The 22,334-nt window shown below is 38.3% G+C and overlaps 1 protein-coding gene across 1 annotated transcript; it reads right to left on the bottom strand.

The window, feature by feature from the left end:
- Positions 1 to 1,975: 1,975 nt before the first annotated feature.
- LOC127651214 (calnexin-like) lies at positions 1,976 to 17,497 on the bottom strand. The gene is made up of 15 exons (XM_052136943.1): positions 17,268 to 17,497; positions 16,705 to 16,878; positions 16,010 to 16,083; positions 12,219 to 12,277; positions 11,936 to 12,077; positions 11,731 to 11,812; positions 11,280 to 11,472; positions 10,835 to 11,024; positions 10,468 to 10,581; positions 8,075 to 8,231; positions 6,085 to 6,300; positions 5,868 to 5,984; positions 3,082 to 3,220; positions 2,867 to 2,979; positions 1,976 to 2,123 (listed from the first exon to the last, which is right to left on the bottom strand). Exons 2-15 carry the CDS (start codon positions 16,876 to 16,878, stop codon positions 2,043 to 2,045), a joined length of 1,851 nt encoding a protein of 616 aa, XP_051992903.1. The 5' UTR covers positions 17,268 to 17,497; the 3' UTR covers positions 1,976 to 2,042.
- Positions 17,498 to 22,334: the final 4,837 nt, after the last annotated feature.

The raw sequence follows: 22,334 nt of genomic DNA, 5'->3' as shown, positions 1-22,334 counted from the left end.
CTTATTCAGGCTAGCACCATCTTTGATTTTTATATAGACATATAAAATGTGGATATAAAAGGGATAGACAGTCTCTTAAATGGGCTGTACTGCAGATTAAAGTGTTTTTGGATCGTTCCGCTGACAAATAGTGAAAAATATCTTTCCATGAACATTAAGTATACAAAGAACTCCAGACAACATGAGTTGTGGAAAATCAGATGTGATCGAGGCGCTTTATACCGTTCGTGCCATTTAAGAGTTAAGTCTATCGCTAGGAGTGGTTGTCATTACCTTTAAAAATGAAAGATGGCGTGAATAAGGTTTAAGGGGCCAGAACAAAAACAATTGAAATTGTTTCAAATGTATGGCCACAATACGTAAACATTTTACATGTTGACACATGTAGAATGATAAAATAACTTGCTAACCTAAATCTTTGTTAAGTTATATCAAATATTGCTTCGTTGCCAGGACGACGCAACAACGCAAATAAACCATGTGCACCATTTTAACACAAATCATGTAGAATAAAGATTTTATTACACTAAAGTCATGTTAACATGTATAATGTGTATGTATTGTAACTATAATTTTGAGACAATGTGAATTTTATTGTTTATGGACTGGCCCCATTCACTTAAGTTGTAAGTGCAAAATTTCCATTGTATCAACACATATTTTTTCTAGTTATTAGTCCTTATATTGTGTAGGGTAAAACTTGATCACAGGTTGATGGTCTGTACATTAGTGGTCTTATTGTAGACATTTGTACCACTAAAAAGAATTGTTCAAATCTTGATGCAAAAGATTGGTAACTGACATACAAATGCAAATCAATTAATTATACAGTTACCATGAACTACTGGAAATGTCATGCAAATTCATTGGTCCAAAAGTATGGAAACTGCACTGGTGCAACATCACAACATATATTAGTCTGTTTAAAATTTTACATGAATGTAGGTCATTTATGTTTACAAGCACCCAATGTAAGATACTGCCTGTTCTAAAAGTACATATTCTTTTGTTAATTATGCCTTTAATAAAATAATTTGCCTTTGCATAAGTGAGTAAACTCTGTTCCTTGTGAAGTCTTGGCAACAGTGCAGACAGACATTTATAGTAAATATTTATTTCCAAGAGCAATGAATATTTTGCAAACATGTAAACTAAATGGCTGAACTCAAAAGGCTGAACACGTACTAGAAATGCAGAAAAACAAAACTGTTCATCACCTGAAAAACAACCAAATCTGCTTTCAAAGCTCAATGGTTTCACGTCGGTCAGTCTGATGTCAAACAGGGATAAGTGAGTGTTTTCAGTGTGCTTACAACTGGACCTGTGGCTACAGTGTCAGTGATGATGCTAAGCTTAGATCAGCTAGGACTGTGCATAATGACTTGCTTTAATGCCAAAAACGCAACACTGACCCATTCAATAAACTCCTCTGATCTAGATGTTTTATGAAGAAAGCCCCTGGTCTGACAAGCAGAGCTCTTTTTCCAAAGCCTGCTAACTGTGGAAATGACACAGTAGAAAGCAATATTAAAATAAAATCCTATGTCTAAATAAAATTTTATATTTCTTCAAACAAGATACAAACAATAAATATGACCAGTGCAATTTGATCAAGTTAAAAAGCTCATAACTTAGAACTCACAAGGAACTAACCCCAATGTAGAGGTGATCATAACTAGTTCATCTTTCTAAAATATCTTTTGTACATTTCCCTTCACAGTACTTGGAATTACTTCACTTACTAGTAAGGAAATACTGGAAAAATACGACACCTTGAATCCTAATCTAAAAAGGAAAGAAGAAAATAGGAAAAAACATGGGAGATAAAACACAGCAGGGTAGACTTTTGTATCTAAATCAGAACAGTAACCGGTAAGAACTAAGCGGAAGACTGAAAGGTGGAGGCAAGGTTCAATCGGATGGAGAATGACCTCTTCAATAGAGCGGCTAGGTTTGCCGATTTTTGCATGCTAAAGGGCATAAAGCCGAAAGAGGCAAGAAGGACAAGAGGGAAGAGAAAATGTGGGTAAAACGAGGTATGTTCAGTCCTTCCGTACTCTCCTCTTTCTCACAGCTTTAGGTTCATCTCCTGTGCTTTGGTTTCCTTTACCAGCATCCTTCATCTGCAAAGGACAAACAAAAAGAACAATATGTTATGCACTGTTTTTTACAACATGTTATTATGGGACATAAAATGATAGTTTACCCAAAAATGAAAATTCTCTCATCATTTACTCACCCTCATGCCATCTCAGAGGTGTGCAACTTTCTTTCTTCTGCAGAACACAAATTAAGATTTTTAGAAGAATATTTCAGCTCTGTATGTCCATACAAGTTAAGTGAATGGGTGTCAAAACCTTGATGCTCCATAAAGCACATAAAGGCATCATAAAAGTAATCCATACGACTTTAGTGTTTTAATCCATATCTTCAGAATTGATGGATTGGTGTGAGAGAAACAGATAAATATTTTGTTGCTAGAAATTCTTCTTCCTGCCCAGTAGGGGGCAATATGGATGAAGAATGTGAATCAACAAAAACAGAAGAAAATGTGAAAGTGGAGATTGACAGAAAAGGGAGCAAAAATTACAAACATCGCTTCTGAACACATGGATTTAACCACTGCAGGTGCATGGATCACCTTTATACTGATTTATGTGATTTTTGGAGCTTCAAAACTTGGGCACCCATTCACTTGCACTGTATGGACCAAAAGGGCTGAGATACTCTTCTAAAAATCTTAATTTGTGTTCTGCCTAAGAAAGAAAGTCATACACATCTGGGATGGCATGAGGGTGAGTAAATGACAAGATAATTTTCATTGTTGCGTGAACTAACCATTAATGGCAGTTTTCTAATCTCTTACTTCGTCCTCTGAAAGCATGTCATTTGGCTTACTGGCTTCCTCCTCCTCCTCTTCCTCATCCTCTTCTGTATCTCCTCCAGCTTCTCCATCCACCTTCTCCATCTCATCCTTCCCTGAGAAAGAGAGAAATAAAGAGACAGTCACAAAAAGAGGGCAATTATGGATAACCAAGAATTGGAAATGAAAAACAAAGGAAAAGCTAATTATTTACAAACCAGTAGCTTCAGTAGCTGCATCTGCTTTTGCTTCTTCTTCTTCATCCTTTCCTTTCTCCTCCTCTTCTTCCTCTGTTACCTCCTCTGGTTCAGCTTTGGGTTGGTCCATTTTCTTGTATACTAAGTCGTCATCTGACTTCTGCAACACACACACACACACACACACCTTTCATATCTGCTGATTCACCTGTAGTACCTAGAGTCGCTGACCCTCTGTTGTTACAAATGGTAAATACTCATAAAGAGGATTTTGTGCCTGCAAGCTAATCCTAAACACACTAATCTTTAGCTAGAGTATATAACAATTGCACTCTCATAATAAACCAAATTGATCAACTGTAATAAGCTCAATCTTTAATTAGGTTTTTGTGGATCTAACCACGCAGGGAACACAAAACAAACAATGGATTTAAGTTTCTCAGATTCAGTATGACAGTCCACCTGTAGAACATTTTATTCTACAGAATTAAGAAAATGAAAATGTTTCGAAATTTCTGAAGAAAATGTGAGTGGTGCTTGCCCAATCAAAACATTTTGGGTGCATTGCTATTGCTATGCTGTTGCTAGGACAATGCTAGTTGGCTTTTTACTGGCCCACAAACAAGTCTCTGACCCTGTTTACACTTGGTATTAAGTAGGGCTGAAATGATTAGTCGACATTATCGACAACGTCAACAATAAAAAATTGTCGAAAAAAATGTTTGTTGTCGAATAGTAGTTTCCTCTAATTTAACACAACATGAGGTCATTTGAAATGCTAATCATGATGTGGGAGGGGGGCTTGGGTAGCTCAGCGATTAAAGATGCTGGCTACCACCCCTGGAGTCGCAAGTTTGAATCCAGGGCGTGCTGAGTGACTCAAGCCAGGTCTCCTAAGCAACCAAATTGGCCCGGTTGATAGGGAGAGTAGAGTCACATGGGGTAACCTCCTCGTGTTCGCTATAATGTGGTTCGCTCTCGGTGGGGCACGTGGTGAGTTGTGCGTGGATGCTGCAGGGAATAGCGTAGGCCTTCACACATGCTATGTCTCAGCGGTAATGCGCTCAACAAGCCACTTGATAAGATTCACGCATAGACGGTCTCAGACGTGGAGGCAACTGAGATCCATCCTCTGCAACTTCCAAATTCGGGAGAAAAAGGGGATAAAATAAATAATAATAATTAAAAAAAAAACGATGATGTGGGAGAGCAGCACATCAGCTCGTGCTTGATTGAAGAAACACATCTCACAGTTCAGATGCAGTCCAGACTTTCCAAACATATTAAAATTATGTGGATTGCAAAGTATGAGGGAAATATAATACAAAAATACAAAATAAGTAACTACAGAAGCAGTGCTGTCATGACGTGAAATAAAGCGGACCCTTACATTTAGCTGAAGCAAAAATTCCGTTATTAAAGTTCAAATAATAAGGAAGTAGGTTGTATAAATGAATGGAAATAATAAATGTGGTCAAAGCCGCTTATATAAGTCACATGAAAAACTGCGTTTTTAAACTTTAAACTTCTCCCGGCTGATACACTGTCTCGCGCGGAGACGCTCATCCCTCACGCATGCTTGCTGCAGCTAGATTAAAACGTGATGGCTTGCGACATATTGAATCATAATATATGTGTTCTTATATATGAGTTTTTGTAAGTTAAAGATGGATCGAAATCAACTAAACAAAAAGGTGAGAGTGAAGTCTTAGCCAATTATACAATGCAAAAAAAAAAAAAACATTTTGGTTTTTGATTGGTCTTTTCTGGTTTGTTTTCAAAGGTCTGGCCACCACTCACTTGCATTCAAATGACCTACAGAGCTGAAATATGCTTCTAAAAATCTTAATTTGTGTTCTGCAGAAGGAAGAAAGTCATACACATATGGAATGGCATTTGGGAAGTAAATTATAAGAGAATTTACATTTTTGGGGCGAACTATCCCTTTAATACTCAGTGTTAGCCTTTAGTCTTTTCTAACCAATTTTGGGACTTTGTATAGTAGCACTTCTTAGGTTATGGTCTCCTCAGGATGAATCGCTTGTTGTATCGTTCCTCATTTGTAAGTCACTTTGAATAAAAGCATCTGCTAAATTAATACATGTAAAATGTAAGTACCAAGTAAATGTGTACAGGCGGCTGTTGTCTTGTTATCTGTTTCACTTCAAGGTGCTGTAAGCGATTTTAGCGTTCTGAAGCTTTTCCCCTCATTCCAAAACCCCGCCCTCCACAGATAATTTTGAGACCAAAACCGAGCAAAAGAGCAGCATTGTAGGTTCCTGTGGCTGTCAAATTCAACAGTGGCATAATAGTGTCCTCAACTGAAAAATATTATGAATCATAACGCTATGAGAACAAACAAAATAATTGACAGGTGAAAAGCGCCAATGTCCTCAGTTCGTGGACACATTATTGTTTGTCGTTTACAAAGTCTACAGCTGTCACAGAGACCAATGAGATATCTCAGGACACTTATTTCTTGAATATTTTTAAGGGAGTAGACATTTAAAAAAAATGTTTTTTTATACTTTTTCATTAAAAAATCGCTTACGTAAGCGATTTTTTTAATGGAAAAGTATAAAAAAGGCAGTAAGGACATCTCTCTATTGTGATAAAAATTGATTATGTAATGGAATAAATATTTGATTCAAATAAATAAAATTGATTCCAATAAAAATTCCAGCACATTTTTTCCTTCTGTGCAATACTTAAATTCTGCCATGACAGCTGTATTCAGAGTATAATTTTATTCCAGAGCATTCAGGCCTGCATTGTCAAGTGTTTCGCTTCGCATTCAGTGGGACTACCTTAGGCCAGCAGAAAAGCACAACCAGTCCGACAGGCAGACCAACAGTCAGGATATAAACCACCCACAGCCAGGGCCTCTCTTCTGCAGCCAGCACCAACTGACTCAACACTCCAGGCTGAGATCAAAAGAGACAGTCTGAGCATATGAACCAAACCAAAGCCACAATGGACAGAGCAAAAATGCAATACAACTCTGTGTGAGAGACAGAGACAAACCTCATTAGCACTGGCCACTAGTTTTTTGAGTCCCCAGCTGTCTGCAGCCCAGCGGTCTGCCACCTCCTTCTCTGCTGTTATAATGAAATTGTCAAAGTAAATGTCCGAGGTCATAGACCACAGCTCCAGACCCACAGCTCTGAATGACGCCATCCTAAATGGGTGAAGGTCCTCAAAGTAGTCAGGGTTTGGGATTTTCCGTGGACTCCACACACCCTGTGAACAAATACAAACAGAGCCATATGTTAATATTAATGAAAAGCTTTAGTGCAAGCTTAAATATAATAACTGGTATAGGCCAACATTGTATTTATATTTGAATGATCTGGTTATTTCTTGCAAAAACAGTTCTCAAGATGTAAAGCATTAGTTGTCAAAAGGTGGGTTGCAACTAGGGATAGGACGATATGGTCTTGATTCGATATAATAACACTAAATACTTTTACTTTCAGAAAACTGAAAAAATTTACATTATAATTTCTTATTAAAATAAAGTTATTTAATGCACAAAATAAATGCTCAAAGTTTAAATAACAAATAAGCCTTCATAAAATAGTGTGTTACACTCTGGTTGCAGAACAAGCAATACCACTGAATTTATTCATTTGTATAATAAACGCTAAGAGGTTACTGTCACTTTAAGAGTTCAATGAGCACCTCAGTGTTCTGGTTCAGGGAACATTAACAAGAATCTCTTGGTTTCTTTAGCGCATCCATGCAGTGTGATATTCAATTAATATTTCTTTTGACTTTTTACCTGGCTGTAAACAACAGAAAAGGTATTAAAAGACAGTATTCAATGAAAGTGGAGTCTGTGGATGTCAGAAGAAACTATGTTTTAAGATCAAGCACTTTTCAACAAACGAGGTGATTTTCCAGGTATCTCAGTACTAACATTTCTAAAAGGGAAGAAGAAAGCACAGTAGGGGTAAAATCAAGCAACAAAGAGATTATGATATTTTACGGGCCATTTCATATATGATCACATGGGCAGAAAATGATGTTGCTAATTTTTGGGGTGAACTATCCCTCGGCAGGGTTCATAATTTTCCGGTTCGCGATATATCGAAAATCTATATAGCGTCCCATCCCTAGTCGCAACACAAAATGTATCCCAGGCCAGACTCGCATTGCTATATTTTTTCAAACTGATTGAAACAACCGTTTTTGAACTGCGAACCATCAAAAATTCCATACCCCCTGTGTACACCGGATGTGAGTGATGCGTAGCATCAAAAGCAAAACAACCTCATTATAATCAGTGATGCTCTCTACACTGGAAGCACTCGTTGTGACATTAAATGGGTGATGCGTTCCATTTTGTGCTGCACACACTGGTGCTTCTACACAAATTGTAGACAACCTCAAGCTGTTGCGTCGCCCCATGTCAACAGATGCGCCCCGTGTAGACAGGGTGATAGACTTACACTGACATAATGTTCAAATGGGCCAATGGAACGCATGTTAATTCAAACTCGAACAATAATAAAAAAAAACTTCTTTAAGGTCTACTTTACTACTATCTATCTAACAAGACAAACTTTAACTATATAGTTGTATGTTTGGGATTGCAAAATTAATACAATTATGAACTTTTAAAGGGGAGGAGAAAACATTCCCATATCTTTTGTTGATGTCAAAGGCTGTGCATCAAATCAAACTCTCTAAGCAATTAATCTGTCACTTAGAAGCTAGCCAGATTTGGGAGGTGCGACAACAACAAAACTATGGTCAAAGAAAATACGACCCAGACTACATTAAGTACAGGTGGGTTTTGGTACTGTGTTGGGTCGCCACTTGATGTCCGATGTGAAATCTGGGTCCTGAATCAGATGCAGAGGACCACTGATGTAATGGACCAGGAAGATAAAAAAAAAGGTTGTAGGGTTTAAACCCCAAATTAGGTTGAAATAGTTACAGATTATTACAATACCGATACATAATGTGACATTTGCTGGTACTGAATAAAACAGACTTCAGATGTCAGCACCTGGTAGTTGGTGTTGTCTATGAGAGGAGCTTTCCATTTGCCCTTATATTGAGGATTATTGACCATGGGCGGTTTCCATTCACCACAGCCTGGAGCAGTTGTACAGACTGGGTTTGGCACCTGAGGAGCCTCCCATTCTCCATCCATTTCCTCATCCCTAACAGAGAGAAAGTGAGAGAGAACATTAATGTCAGGGTGTTATAAAAAGTTATAACTAAATGCAAATAAAATGGCATCATTGTGTATACATTTTTTTATAACTATGAGCATTACAGATGCTTGTCTCCCACTTGTAACAATAGTAGTCTGTCTCTCAGAAGTAATGCAGTCAAAGGGATACTTGGGGGCACACTCTCTTATTAAAAGTGCCACAGCTCACTGGATTATGCCTTTTCAATGTAAGATACTTGGTTAAAAAAAAGGACAAACCAGACTGGACTGCTGAGGTACAGTCCCTAATTATTATGGACCTCAGAGTTCACATTAACATGGTTAATTGGTGTACTCCTGTCCAGCCAGTCTGTCCAAGAGAGTGACTGTTTTGTGCAGATGATTGGAACTCTGTGTTTAGTGACAAAACAAACGAAAATGGCTTGTTTTTTCCCCCCAAGAATTTCCAACCACTTAAAAGTCTCTGGCTATTTTTTCTGTACATAGTGAATACATTGTATTTGTGAGTTGCTCTTGTCTTGAATCCTAACAGTTGCCCCTCTAGCATGTGGAATTGTGTACTTTTGCACTTCAAGTCATATAAAGTGATTTTGATTTTAACCCCAATTCAAACTGCAAAGCTCCTCACTGACCACTAATGCCATTGTCCCTTGGTGTTGCTAGTCTCTGTACTATGATGTCGCTAGTGGGCGTTCATACCTTTACCAATGTCGCTCTAATGTTATTGTTGGACTGCACGTCTGGCCATAGTAGCTTTTGAAATGCTGATTACAGATAATAGTGCTGTTAATACTATGATATCATTCTAATTTGACAAGGAATAAGTTCTCTTCCCTCTAAAAATGAACATTCTGCAGGGGAGAGTGTTTTATATAACCTGCAGCAGTGCTCAATACATCATTTAATTAACAAGATGAACAATCTATTCAAATATGAATCAAACTCACTCAGAATGTCGACAGCATCTGACACGGTTTTCCATATAACTTCTATTTTTCCATTAAAGGGGTCATGACATGGTTTTTTTTATTGTATTATTATGTTCCCTTAGGTGCAATTATAGTATTAATATATTTTTTTTTAAGAAAAACTTTTAAAATCTAGTGATTTATGACCTTTTCCCACCCTGTTTCTCATCCTCTGATTCAAACAGTCTGTTTTGGGGGCGTTTTCCATTTAAGACTTCAGTGTTAACGCCCACTGTTATGATTGGCTAACGTCAGTGCCTATGTATCAATTATTGACGCCCCCAGCCAGAACAATATGCAAGTAAACTAAGTAAAAACACTGTGATTATTCATAATGAATGAAACTGCGCTTTAAAAAGTAGCTTAAAGTTTAAAATAGATTACTTACAGTTTGCGTCGTCGTTGTTCCCAGAATAGTCGGCACGGACATATCTTTGAGCAACAGTTTTCTGGCAAAGCCAGCATCATATTGAGATTTGTTCTCAAAACAGTCATCCTTAAAATGTACAGAACAAACGCTTAAGTTAACACTGCCGTGACTGGAACGTCCGCAAAAAATAAACTGCATCCATTTTTCCCTGACATCTGGATCTTTCGGCAGCTTATTCAGAGGTTTTGTTTGACCACAGCCAGGAACAGCACATCTGTGTGGCATCGTAATTTTCCTGTGCACAAGTAGTCTCTGTCAGAGCTCGCTGTCCATCGACTGAACACTTGTGAGGCGACGGCGATACTGAAATGAGCGTAGTTGTCTTGCGCTTAAATCGTAGTTATCTTGTGCTGGAGGCGGTCATATGCAAACGCTGTTACGTCACTTCTAACCGACACGTCACTTCTAACCATGAATCCAGAACGAGATGTATTTTGAGCTTGATTAAATAAATGATTCGTTTAGAATGGGGAGGACGTCTTAAAATATTAAACTTGCAGGACGTTTTAATGATACAAAGACCTCTTATATAACAAAAGATCAAGGCAAATTTGGTTTCACATGTCATGACCCCTTTAATACAACTCAAGTATCTCACAGAAGATGGGTGACGTGAGCTCCGCTGTCTTCTCTCCCATTTGTAGTCACTCCCTAATGTTGCTCGTCATTCCCACACCAATGGTCACTATCGCTCGTGTCACCGGAAATCGCTGTGCCCTCATTGAAAATGAATGGGAACGTATTGCTTTTTTGCTCTGTGTCGCTTGCGGTGTGAATGGAGCTTAACACAAAGCACTGGATTAAAAAAAATCTTCTGTTCTCACCAGTCATCAGGCTTTTCAGCAGCTGGATCAGACACAAACTCTGGCTCATCGTCTAGCCACCCATCAGGCTTCACTACATCAGGATCAGGCACTTTAGCTGGGGTATCCTCATCCCTGGATAGAAAGGCAGAGAGATGAAAACAGAAACAGGTGCTCCCCCTACAACTACATCCCGATGACACCCAAATGTTAATTTAATTCTCTGTGTCTGTGACAATCACTAAGATCCTTTGTATGTACTTGCTAGCAATTCTAAGAAATTAAATGCAAACTTCATTGTCACAACAATGAACTGTATTCTGTATTTAATGTACTGTATGTACATCCCAAATACGTTCTTTGCATTTTGACCTTCGTCAGGCCTCACCAGTCTTCAGGTTTGACTGCTTCTGGGTCAGGGATTTTAGCTCTCTCGTCCCAGTCCTCTGGCTTGGAGTCTTTGGGATCGTCAATCTCTTTAGGCGGGTTCACAGGGGGAATGACATCTGTCAACAGACTTCCCCTGCTAACACTGGACTGGTCTACAAAGATCTCATAGCTATTATCTGGATTTAACACTGGAGAAAGGGAAGAACATGTAAAAATCATCACAAATAAAAAATTCATCATTGATTCATTACGGTGAGTGCAAATCATTACATGTGGGCAACATCGCTTTCAACTTTACAATTAAAACATCACGCTTTAAATTGACATTTTTAATATAATCACTTTTAATATAATACCTACAATTATTTTCATCTGTTTTCAAGGGTGACATAGGAAGGCTTCGACACATTTCATATTACATGAATGTTAAAGACAGCACCCACCAAGTGTATAGAGGTGAGTCTTCTTATCGGTGTAGATCTTCTTCAGATCAACGTCAGGTCGCTTAGCATGTTTTTCTTCCGTATCTCCATTGAGGGGGCTTTTATGCTTGAAGATGAAGTGCAGTTTGTAGTCCTCTCCACATTTGTCCGGTCCAAACATTATGCTGTACGCTGTCCGGTCATTAAACTGCTCCTGTGAGTCAAAAGCATCACAACTTAAAAACACTTTTTCCGTGCAAGAGCATTTTACTGATCTTTCATCATCTTATTCTTTAAAAACAGCATCTTACTACATCAGCTTATGTGAAATCAGTATTTGTATGCAGTTTCTTCTTTAAAGAACAGAAATATATTTAAGAAATGGTCTACAGTGGGCACTGCCATATTATAGGTTGCCTTTTCTTCTATTTGCTCTAACGGTATGAATCAGTCAAGCAGTCAATAAACATACCAGGTCCAAATCCTTTGAATCCGACAGTAGCTTGATGTAAGCACCACCACAGTCAATTCCATCTTGAAAATTGACCTCATACCTGCAAAGATCAGGTTTTGAGAGAACGCAAAAGCTTTATATTTAAGTGGCAAATCGTTATAGTAATCCAGGTTGCTGTGTGATGTCGGTTGTCATGGTATACGTAATTAAGAAAACCACTCACTGGACAATGAGGGGCTTGTCCTTAAAGACGAAGGGTTGGTTAAGCAAAGCCGCGATTGCATGGTGCTTAGCACGAGATTTAAGCACCAAGCCTAGATCACCAGGAACCTTGTTTTCCTTTAGGGGCTCAACCTCCCATTTACCTACATGCATGAGATATACAATTATTAAAAAAGGTGATACATATTGAAATATATTATTGATTCAATTACAAATGGGCACAGACCAACATAAAGCTATGCTAACAAACACTTTCAGCATGTAAGCCATGCTGAAAAACTAACCATCATATTTTGCAATATCTTCATCAGCATCCTCCTTCATTGTTTTAGACACCTGCCACCTGCAGAAAATAATAAGAAATCATGAAAATGATGGTTTTTGGAATGGAATGATGGAATGATTTCAAACAAAGAAACAACAAGCATTGCATCATGGTGTGAATGCAAAATTATATTTAAAATAGCTAAGATGCTTCAACTTTTACTTAAATTAAAAAATACCAGTTCTAGTATCAAATAAAGGATTTTGATACCATCCAGTGCAAAGGGCCCAGTTGTGAGAAACCCTTTAAGTTAAAAGAACAGTTCATTTACTCACTCTCTGGCCATCCCATCCCAGATTTCTTTATTTGTTCTGCTGAAAACAAACTGTGAAGCAGTCAATGGAAAGGAGGAGGCGAGAACCGGCTTGACGATACAAATAATATTTTAATAATAAACTTAAACTGACACAAACACACACATGACGGACATGTCCGTAAACGATCTCTCTCCCGCACAATCCTCCGCAGTCGGCCTTTATCCCTCTCGGAGGCTTGATTAGCCTGATAAGGGACCGGGTGTGTAGAATCACGACCCGGCCCCGCCCTCCGCCCTGCCACATACCTCCCTCGTTCTCTCAGGCAGGGGAGCCCCCGACATGACATACACCCCCCTTCCCTGTGGAGGGGCGTGCCTTTTTGCCCCGTCTGCCGGCAGGTCAGCCCAGTCTACCTGGACGAGGGAGGGGACAAGGGGAGGGAAACGAAATAATTAAATAGGGGGGGTACTTCCTGTAACAGTGTAGTACCCCCCCATAAAAACACTGTAAAATTTAAACGAGAGGGAAAAGGCCAAAGCGGAGCGGCTGTGAGAGAGAGAGAGGAGAGAGAGATTAAAAAAAAAAACGTACTCGCCAGTTCTCCGATACGCCGTAGCTTGTTCCTCGGCCACTCCACAACCCTCTAATGGACAACAGCCGCGCCTCTCCGGGCGGATCGGAGGCAGACCTCCAGCCCCTGGTGGACGGAACGCCCCGCCGCGTTCTTGGGGAACAGAAGGGGTCTACCCCGCCCCTGGCAGCGGTTCTCCCGCTCTAGGCGGTCGGCAGCGAGCCCCTCCCTGCTCGCGGTCTCAGACCCCGCCGTGTTTCATCTGCTGGTAGGTGACTCCTCCCCGCCCTTGGCAGCGGACCTGACCGCTCCAGGCGGTTGGTTAGGACCCCCTTCTCCCCTCGCGGTCGGCAGCCGTCGTCCGCTTCCAGGCGGCCGGGCTCCTCGTCCCCCGGCAGATGGCTGCGGCTGCTCGGTTGGGGTGGACGGTAGTGGCGAGAACTCTACTACGGCGTATCCCTCCTCCTTCCCGGATTTCGGCACCAGTGTAAAGCAGTTAATGGAAAGGAGGAGGCGAGAACCGGCTTTTCAATATAAAGAATACTTTTAATATAAAACTTAAACTGACACAAACACACATGACGGACATGCGTAAACTATCTCTCTCTCCCACACAATCCTCCGCAGTCGGCATTTATCCCTCTCAGAGGCTTGAATAGCCTGATAAGGGACCGGGTGTGTATGATCACAACCCGGCCCAGTCCTCTGCCCTGCCACACAAACTAAGGTTTTTTAAGAAACCACACCCATAAAGGAATAGTTCACACAAAAATGAACACAAAAATAAAATATCTATTTTACAGTTTTTTTGTCCATACAATTAATTTTGTCTTGTTTTTGAGCGAAAGTTTTGGACACCATTGACTTTTATTGAATGGCCAAAAACAGTTGAAACATTCTTCAAAATATTTACTTTTGTGTTCCCCAGAAGAAAGTCATACAGGTTTGAAGCGACATAAGTGTGAGTAAATGATGACAGATATACCTTAAAGGGTTTTCTGCCCCCAGATCAATTTAAGCCATTTTAGCCATCCAGCGTGTGATGTTACATCCAAACCACCATGGGTGCTATTTACCTTTGACTTTAATTTAAGATTTGTGATTGTCCTATTATATAATTGCATTTTTATTTATGACAACATAAATTAATGGCTTATGAAAGTGGTGTAAAGTACAATTGAAATATTTACAAACAACAGGATTTCTACAGATTTCATTAAGCTAAACGTAAGACGTTTTTTTAAGACCTTTTTAAGACCAACTAAAGAACATTTAAGGAATCAAAGTGTGTGTGGGGTGAGGGGGGTACCTAATTTTTTTAAATGAGGGATCATAAATATTGCATTTTGTTTTTATTTAGTACTGCCCTGAAGAAGCTATTTGGCATAACACATCCTCAAATATATTCCTCATGACAAAATAGTAACTGAATTTACACACACGATCCTGTTAAGAAGTTTACATTCCCTTCACATTGTTTCTAATATGGTGTGTTGCTTTCTCGATGATCAATGACTGTTTATGTAATAATTGTTGATGAATCCCTGCTTTGTCCTGAGCAGTGAAGATGTCCACATAAGAAAAAAACCCAACTACAGTCAAATTATATGATTTCTCAGCATATTCTGCACATTTGAGTTCTTCCCAACAGTGGCTATATATGAGGTCCAGATTTGGACAATTAAGGGACTAATAAACAACTATTACAAAAGGTGCAAACAATTACTGATGCTCAAGAAGGCAACATCAGAAGAACCAAGGGGTGCAAACTTTTTAACAGTATGATTTGTGTAAATAAGAGTACATTTTGTGTTATGTAGCTTTTGAAGGGCAGTACTACATAAAAAATAGAATCTCTTATAGGCTATTTGTATACATTCTGAAAGGGGTGTGGAAACTTAAAAAACAAAAGGGTTATGCAAACTTCTGCACTTAACTGTATAGGCTATATAGTTTGTGAAAATGTATATTTTATTTTAGCTTTTAGCCACATTTGAGCTTTTTGTAAAGTACAAATTCCATGTAGCCTATCCTATCCATATGATGTCACATTACATGTGTAATTATGAAATGACTTCGCAAAAATTCACAACATTGTAACCAAAAATTCAAAATACAACCCCCACATCTGAACATATAAGTGCTTGTTCTACGTAAAAAGTGCAGTGTAGCTGTCTAAATGTGACATTGTCTGATTTGCCTCCATGATCATGGGGAAATTAACATTACAGAAAAATACTTGCGTACATATTCATGTGCTGCATGAAGAAATGGATTGGCTTCTTTCAGCTCGTTCTTGAAAATGAATTTTTGTATTGGTGCATTTCTACTTGTGCTGACTGACAGGATGACAAAGAGTGCCTGCCAAGCTTATTACGTCATTGCCATGGTATACAGATACATTTCAGCAGATTTGCAGAAAGATTAGAATGAAAGTATCGTGCAACGCTTCGAAATTGCTTCTATTCTCTGCAAACGATACCAAAGTAAATTAGTACATCAAATGTAAATAGAAAAAAATCAGTGAGCCAACTAGCTGAAACCAGGACCTAATTACAATGTTTAGAGAATTGTCGAGACACACCTCTTCAAAACGGGACCTCTGGTCACCCTACTTAAACGCAACAAGAAATCAATCCCACAACGAGAAAACAATCCCACATACAACATTTAATGAAATAAAGACTCGTTGCTCCGATTTAAGACGTTTTTAAGGCCTTATTTTGCAGAAGGGTGAATTAAGACTTTTTAAAGACCTTTTTAAGACCCTAGGAAACCATGAAACAACTATTTTCTATTGTAGTTGGCAGGTGTTACTCTTTTAAAAAATACATAATTTTTGGGGAAAAAAAAAAAGTTATTTAATAATTCATCAAAGGGTTGAGATATTTTGTGTGCAAAAACATTTTAGTCTTCACAGACCTGTTCAAAGAACCATCATCAAATGTTTCAGTGAAGAAGACCTCTCCTGTTGGGACTGGGGTTTTGTATGTTACCTGTGGGTATCAAATAACAGACATTTACAATTAACATGAAGTTTTATTGTTTTTTATGCCCATTTGGAATGCCCAATTCCCACTACTTAGTAGGTCCTCGTGGTGATGTGGTTACTCACCTCAATCCGGGTAGTGGAGGACAAGTCTCAGTTGCCTCCGTTTCTGAGACCGCCAACCCGCGCATCTTATCATGTGGCTCGCTGTGCATGACACCACGGAGACTTCGCGTGTGGAGGCTCATGCTACTCTCCACAATCCATGCACAACTTACCACGCTCCCCCACTGAGAGCGAGAACCACTAATCATGACCACGAGGAGGTTACCCCATGTGACTCTACCCTCCCTAGCAACCGGGCCAATTTGGTTGCCTAGCAAACCTGGCTGGAGTCACTCAGCACACTCTGGATTCGAACTCGCGACTCCTGGGGTGGAAGTCAGCGTCAATACTCACTGAGCTAGCCAGGCCCCAAACATTAATGTTTTTTTAGAATTGCACAAGGTCAGGGTACGAGCCATTTTTTGTGAATATTGATCTGTGTGTCTCCTAACACTTAATTTAATATTCAGTCTTTCCTGTCCACTTTTACAAACCCATATCTTTGAAATGAGTGGTTTCAGACCTGAAAAGACACATTGTCATCTGCTTCAGTGTTCTCGCTGCTGTCCATCTCCATGTCCACATCTCCATCCTCCACTTGAGCCTCTTCATCATCATCCAGCTCTTCGACCTGGGCCCATGTTATTATGGAGATGGATAATAACAAGAGACACGTCCAGTCCCACCTCAACTTCATCTACAGACAAGCATGTACAATTTTTTTCATTCAAGATTCGCAAGAAGATTCTGATCCCACTGACACTTTGACCCCGATATTGATCGACACATCTGCGACCAGAAGAGGACCTTTTTTCGCTTCAATATTTTATATTGTAAGACTTTAGGTGCTTTTAATAATCGTTGAACGTTAGAAGGACAAATTGAGTAAATAGCAACATGACCCACACGAACGCCAACAAAAACAGAAATAAGTTACAGGAAATCTATTTCAAATGTATTTTCTTTAACAGATAATCGTGATTACTTCTCCATGTATTGGTTTCTAAAATAATTGGAGACTTTTCTGATTCATTGTTATTATTTTGTTATAACAATATTATAACGCCATCTGGCTAGCTGCAATACCGTTAGCTAGATGATGAAGATGATGATGTGTCCTTCTGCGTAGTTGTTGGTGTTGGACAGAAAAAAGGTTAATATCTTCACTCGCCTCCTATAGTTGAATAATTATTTGCAATGTGTCGGTTAACGGTAGCTTAAACAGACTGGTTGGTCAGCCAGTGTTTCGGCGCGAAGAGACCACGCTATGAATGAGAGCGATAGCGACTGTTATCAGGAGCGCAGAGGATGCCGCTGACAACAGCCCTGCTGTGATAAAAAAAACACTTCCGCATAACCTGTCAAAATAAAAGCCCCCCTGACTATCCAGCCTTTTATCATAGACCTCGAAGGTCCTTTGTATGACACTGACACCTGCACCTCTGTATAATTTTTTTTATATCTAACTAACTAAATAATATTTGGACTTTAACAAATCTACATTTGTGTAAATTAAACTAGGCTACAAACAAAAATTCAACCTCTTTGTTTTGCATAAAGACACCAAATTTAACAATGTGATAGTCAAAGGCAGGTATTACATTGTTTGTTTTCAACCACTAATACAATCTGTCCCAAAAGGACTTAACAATACAATTGTGGAAAAGATGTTCCTGAGATTCAATATCATTACTATCCAAATTTAACCTTAATCTATAGATATTTGTTACATGGATAAATGTCCTTAATTGTTTTGAAGTACACTTCTTTCATTTTAGGTAACAAAGGAAATTACAATCTATTTCTATAGATTCTATATAATCAATCTAAATCTAGTTCTAACTTTGATAGTGTCAGCTTTTGAAAACCTTTGAGATAAAACCTTTCTTTTAAAAGGAAGAGGAAAATAATCTTTCGTAATTAGTGATCTCAAAACTTTGTTATAACATTTATTACCCAGGAAATTATAACTGTCAATCAACAAATCAACAGATGTAGGTATTACAGAAGAATATTGTAATATACCTTTAATTAGATTACTCAAAGCTACAGGAATATCTTTGACAACAAAAGAATATCGCTATATGAACAATCCAAATAAAAAATGTATCTTAAAATTATTGTAGCAATTTACTACCATCTTCATCCATTAAATGTATCACAGCCCAAACTCCTTTTTCCAACCAGTCTTTACAAAATAAAGATTCCCTCTTATGTAAAATACACCGGTTATTCCAAATTATAGCATTCTATAGAGTAAAACTGGTTGAAGAGCATTTTCCAATATAGTAACACCTGCATATGAAAATCAGATAACTTAAAAGGCAGTTTTAATTGGTCAAAATCACATCTTAAAATTCCTCCTTCGGAAAAGATGAAAAGGAAGACTAAACATAGAGATTGTTCATCTTTTAAAAATGCTTGTAATCATCTTGACTTAATAACTCCATTAATTACCCTAAAATTAATCCCTCCTTATTTTGTTAATTTTACCATATCACCTTTTCGAATCAAATTTTGCTTATTATTCCAAATAATATTATAATGCATTCTGTTTATTTACTTAATACACCTGTCTGGTACTGCAAATGAATATGCTGAGTATATTTATCTTGATATTCCTTTCATTTACATTTACATTTACATTTATTCATTTGGCAGATGCTTTTATCCAAAGCGACTTACAAAAGAGGAAAACATAAGCGAATCATCTTAAGGAGACTATGGTACGAAAAGTGCCATACTACAAAGTTTCACTATGATCAGAATAGTATACAAAACAGATTTAAGTGCAACAAGAATTGTAAAATATATATATTTTTTTAGTGACTGGTTAAGTGCTTTTGGAAAAGATGTGTTTTTAGCAATTTATTGAAGGTAGAGAGTGAGTCAGCTTCACGGATTGAGTTGGGAAGGTCATTCCACCAACGTGGTATGATGAAACTCAAAGTCCGGGAAAGTGTTTTGGTGCCTCTTTGTTTTGGTATGACAAGGCAACGTTCCTTAGCCGACCGCAGGCTTCTGGTGGGAACGTAGCTCTGCATAAATGTTTTATGTATGCTGGAACAGACCCAGTGACTGTTTTGTATGCTAGCATCAGGGCCTTGAATTTAGTACATGCATGAACCGGCAGCCAGTGGAGAGAGCCAAAGAGTGATGTAACATGTGCTCTCTTAGGTTCATTAAAGACCAGACGTGCTGCTGCATTCTGGATCATTTGGAGAGGTCTAATAGGCGGGTGTTTGACAGGGTGTGGTGCTGTGAATTTCTTGCTGATGGCTGTAACCTTATTAGTAAAAAATGTGGCGAAGATATCTGCTGTCAGTGATGTGTCAGGTGGTGGAGGGGGAGGGCAGAGAAGTGTGTTGAATGTTCTAAACAAGCTACGAGTGTCTGTGGTGCTGTTGATCTTGGTCTGGTAATATGAAGTTTTTGCAGCTTTAACGTTATCTGAAAAAGTTGCAAGCAGAAGCTGATATTTACCTAGATCGGCTGGATCTTTAGATTTCCGCCATCTCCTCTAAGCTGCCCTGAGATCAGTCCGATGTTCCCGAAGGACATCAGACAGCCAGGGGCTGGGTGGTGTAGTACATGCTGGTCTAGAGGAGAGAGGACGGATATTGTCTAGACAGGTTGTTAAAGTAGTGCTAAGTGTGTCTGTGGCAGTGTTCACATCAAGCATGGAAAATACATTTATTGTGGGAAGAGAGGCAGAGACATCAGTGGAAAGGTGAGAGGGTGAGAGGGAAAGGAGGTTACGGCGAAAGGAAACCAAAGGTGGAGTAGGTTTTACAATGGATGGGAGAATCATGCTGAATTGAACAAAGTAGTGATCAGAGACATGTAAAGGTGTAACAAGAATATTAGAGGTGGTACAGTTACGTGTAAACATTAGGTCCAGCTGGTTGCCCGATCTGTGAGTTGCTGTGGTGTGTAGTCTTTCCAAGTGAAATGAGGCCAGAAGAGTATTCAGTTCAATGGCCTGGGGCTTGTCTTGGTGTATGTTGAAATCGCCAAGAACCACAAGTGGCCTGCCATCCTCTGGCAAGGAGGACAGCAGGACATCCAAGTCCTCAAGAAAGCTTGTCAGCTGACCTGGAGGGCGATAGATGACAACAACATGTATTTTTGCCTTTCATCTTTGTTAATAAATTCTTCCAAAAATTAAAATATTTCTTTGAACCAGCTATTCAATATTATTAAAAAATATTTTTTACATAACAGCTTGAATATTATTTTCTTCCCTGTCAGTGAAACTTTTAGTAATAGTTATTCCCAAGTATCCATATATATTTTCTTGTATAATGTTATAATGTTTTTTTTTTTTAACAATATCATGTACAAACAGCATGGTAACAATCGTATATCATTGCAATATAACAATGAAATCAGGTGCAAAAGTGCATTGCAAGAAAAGATCAACTAAAATAAATAAATAAAACAAACCAAAAAGCTAGGGTTTGTTTTTCAAATCATATTATTCTATTATTTCAAAAGGTTTTTGTGCATTTTTACTTTTCATCATTATAAGGGCCTTTGTATAAGAATGAAACGCATTGTGAAATACAGAAAACCTGGGTTTCACTTTCAAATATTTAGATTTGTGTATATAAAATTTCCCAAAAATAAGGATGTTATTAATCAGAAAATTGTCTTTGTTGCTGTTCATAACAAGTCCAAAGACAATGTCTTTATGTGTCATAATGTTGTTACTCTTAGATACAAATTAGTTAATTTCACAAAATACAATAAAATCAAAATAAAAGTCCCACTCATCCCCCAGTCATTTATATGCAGCTGGCGCCTGAACCTATGTGAAAAAAAGACTTTCGCATGATCTAGCAAAAAGTCCCATCGATGTATGTATTTCTTTGATAAGCTCAAGTCTCTGAATCCGCCCCTTTTGTTAAACTCACATGGAACGTCAAAATAAAAGTCCCCATTTATTTATTAATTCAGTCCATCTCTTTAAACAATAACTATATAGATAACAAAGTTCAAAGGTTCAGTTTTTGAATTATTTATGTCATATGAGAGGATCTAAAAAGTGTTTATACATAATCTGTTATTACAATGTTATTAGATTTAAATCACATGGCTTTGCAACATTAATACATGGGAGTGAATGCACACTAGAGATCTTCAACCTTTGTGTTTTTACCATAGTAGAGAATGTAACGGTCAACTAGCATGTTACATCAGTAGGTCACCACTTGAGGATACCATACAAATGTATACAGAGCTGTAAACTGACACCTACCTGTCGCAAAATTGTTTGAGTTTTCTCTAATAAAACTGCAATTTTAATGTGTAAACTCCATGCATATTTAATTCAAAAAGCATTGTTTAGTGTAAACATGTTGAAGATTAGATAACAGGCATATGGGACAGCTGTGTTGTGCATTGCTTTGCTAACTATCTAGACTCCCTTGATAGAAGGACTCTTCTATATATGAATGAGCCTTAAAATGAGATTTGTTATCACATTTTAAGGCACACTCAGTAATTTTTTCCATATATAAAAGGTTTTATTCCTATATATATATATATATATATATATATGTATAATATCATGGCCACTCACATGACATGAAGACTCAAAGTCATATCAGTAACATTATAAAAGCTGTTTTATTCTACATGGAGATGGTCCCCTCATGGGGGCCGCCATATTAAGATCACATGACCATCTGAATCAACAATCGCCTCCCTTAATCTCAGTTACTGACCTATTATTGGACATTTTCACTCATAGATTAAATCAATCATAGTTGACTGTGAATGATAGTGAACTTCTACAATGTCATCGGTAACTGAAACTATTGAGTTTGAATTATGTTGTTAAGTCTGAGACCACATAAACAAAATACATGCTGATGAGTGCACCTTTTATTACCATATATGAATTATTACACCTTTATTTATTTATTGCATCTCTCCTAGGAATGTTAAACACTTATGTTATCGTCAAAGTAATATTTAGAGTAGTATACAAACACCTTTGACCTTTTCGGAAATACGCTATACTATCTGCAACGTCAAATGAATAAACAACACATTGCTTGACCCATATATGAAGCGCCCTCTGCTGTCTGTAAGGCGACGAGCAGCGGAGAAGCTTGACCCGGAGGAGAAGCGCCGTATCGGCCATTT

This window comes from Xyrauchen texanus, chromosome 11, assembly GCF_025860055.1.
Source record: "Xyrauchen texanus isolate HMW12.3.18 chromosome 11, RBS_HiC_50CHRs, whole genome shotgun sequence".
Lineage (NCBI taxonomy): Eukaryota > Metazoa > Chordata > Actinopteri > Cypriniformes > Catostomidae > Xyrauchen > Xyrauchen texanus.
This window is presented reverse-complemented; position numbering and strand designations above follow the sequence as displayed.

Coding starts and splice junctions, on each gene's coding strand:
- LOC127651214 (XM_052136943.1), bottom strand. CDS start 16,878: ATGAAGTTGAGGTGGGACTGGACGTGTCTCTTGTTATTATCCATCTCC. Junction 11,025..11,279: donor GACTCACCTCTATACACTTG/GTGGGTGCTGTC, acceptor CCCTTTCTCCAG/TGTTAAATCCAGATAATAGC. Junction 10,582..10,834: donor GCAGTCAAACCTGAAGACTG/GTGAGGCCTGAC, acceptor CTTTCTATCCAG/GGATGAGGATACCCCAGCTA.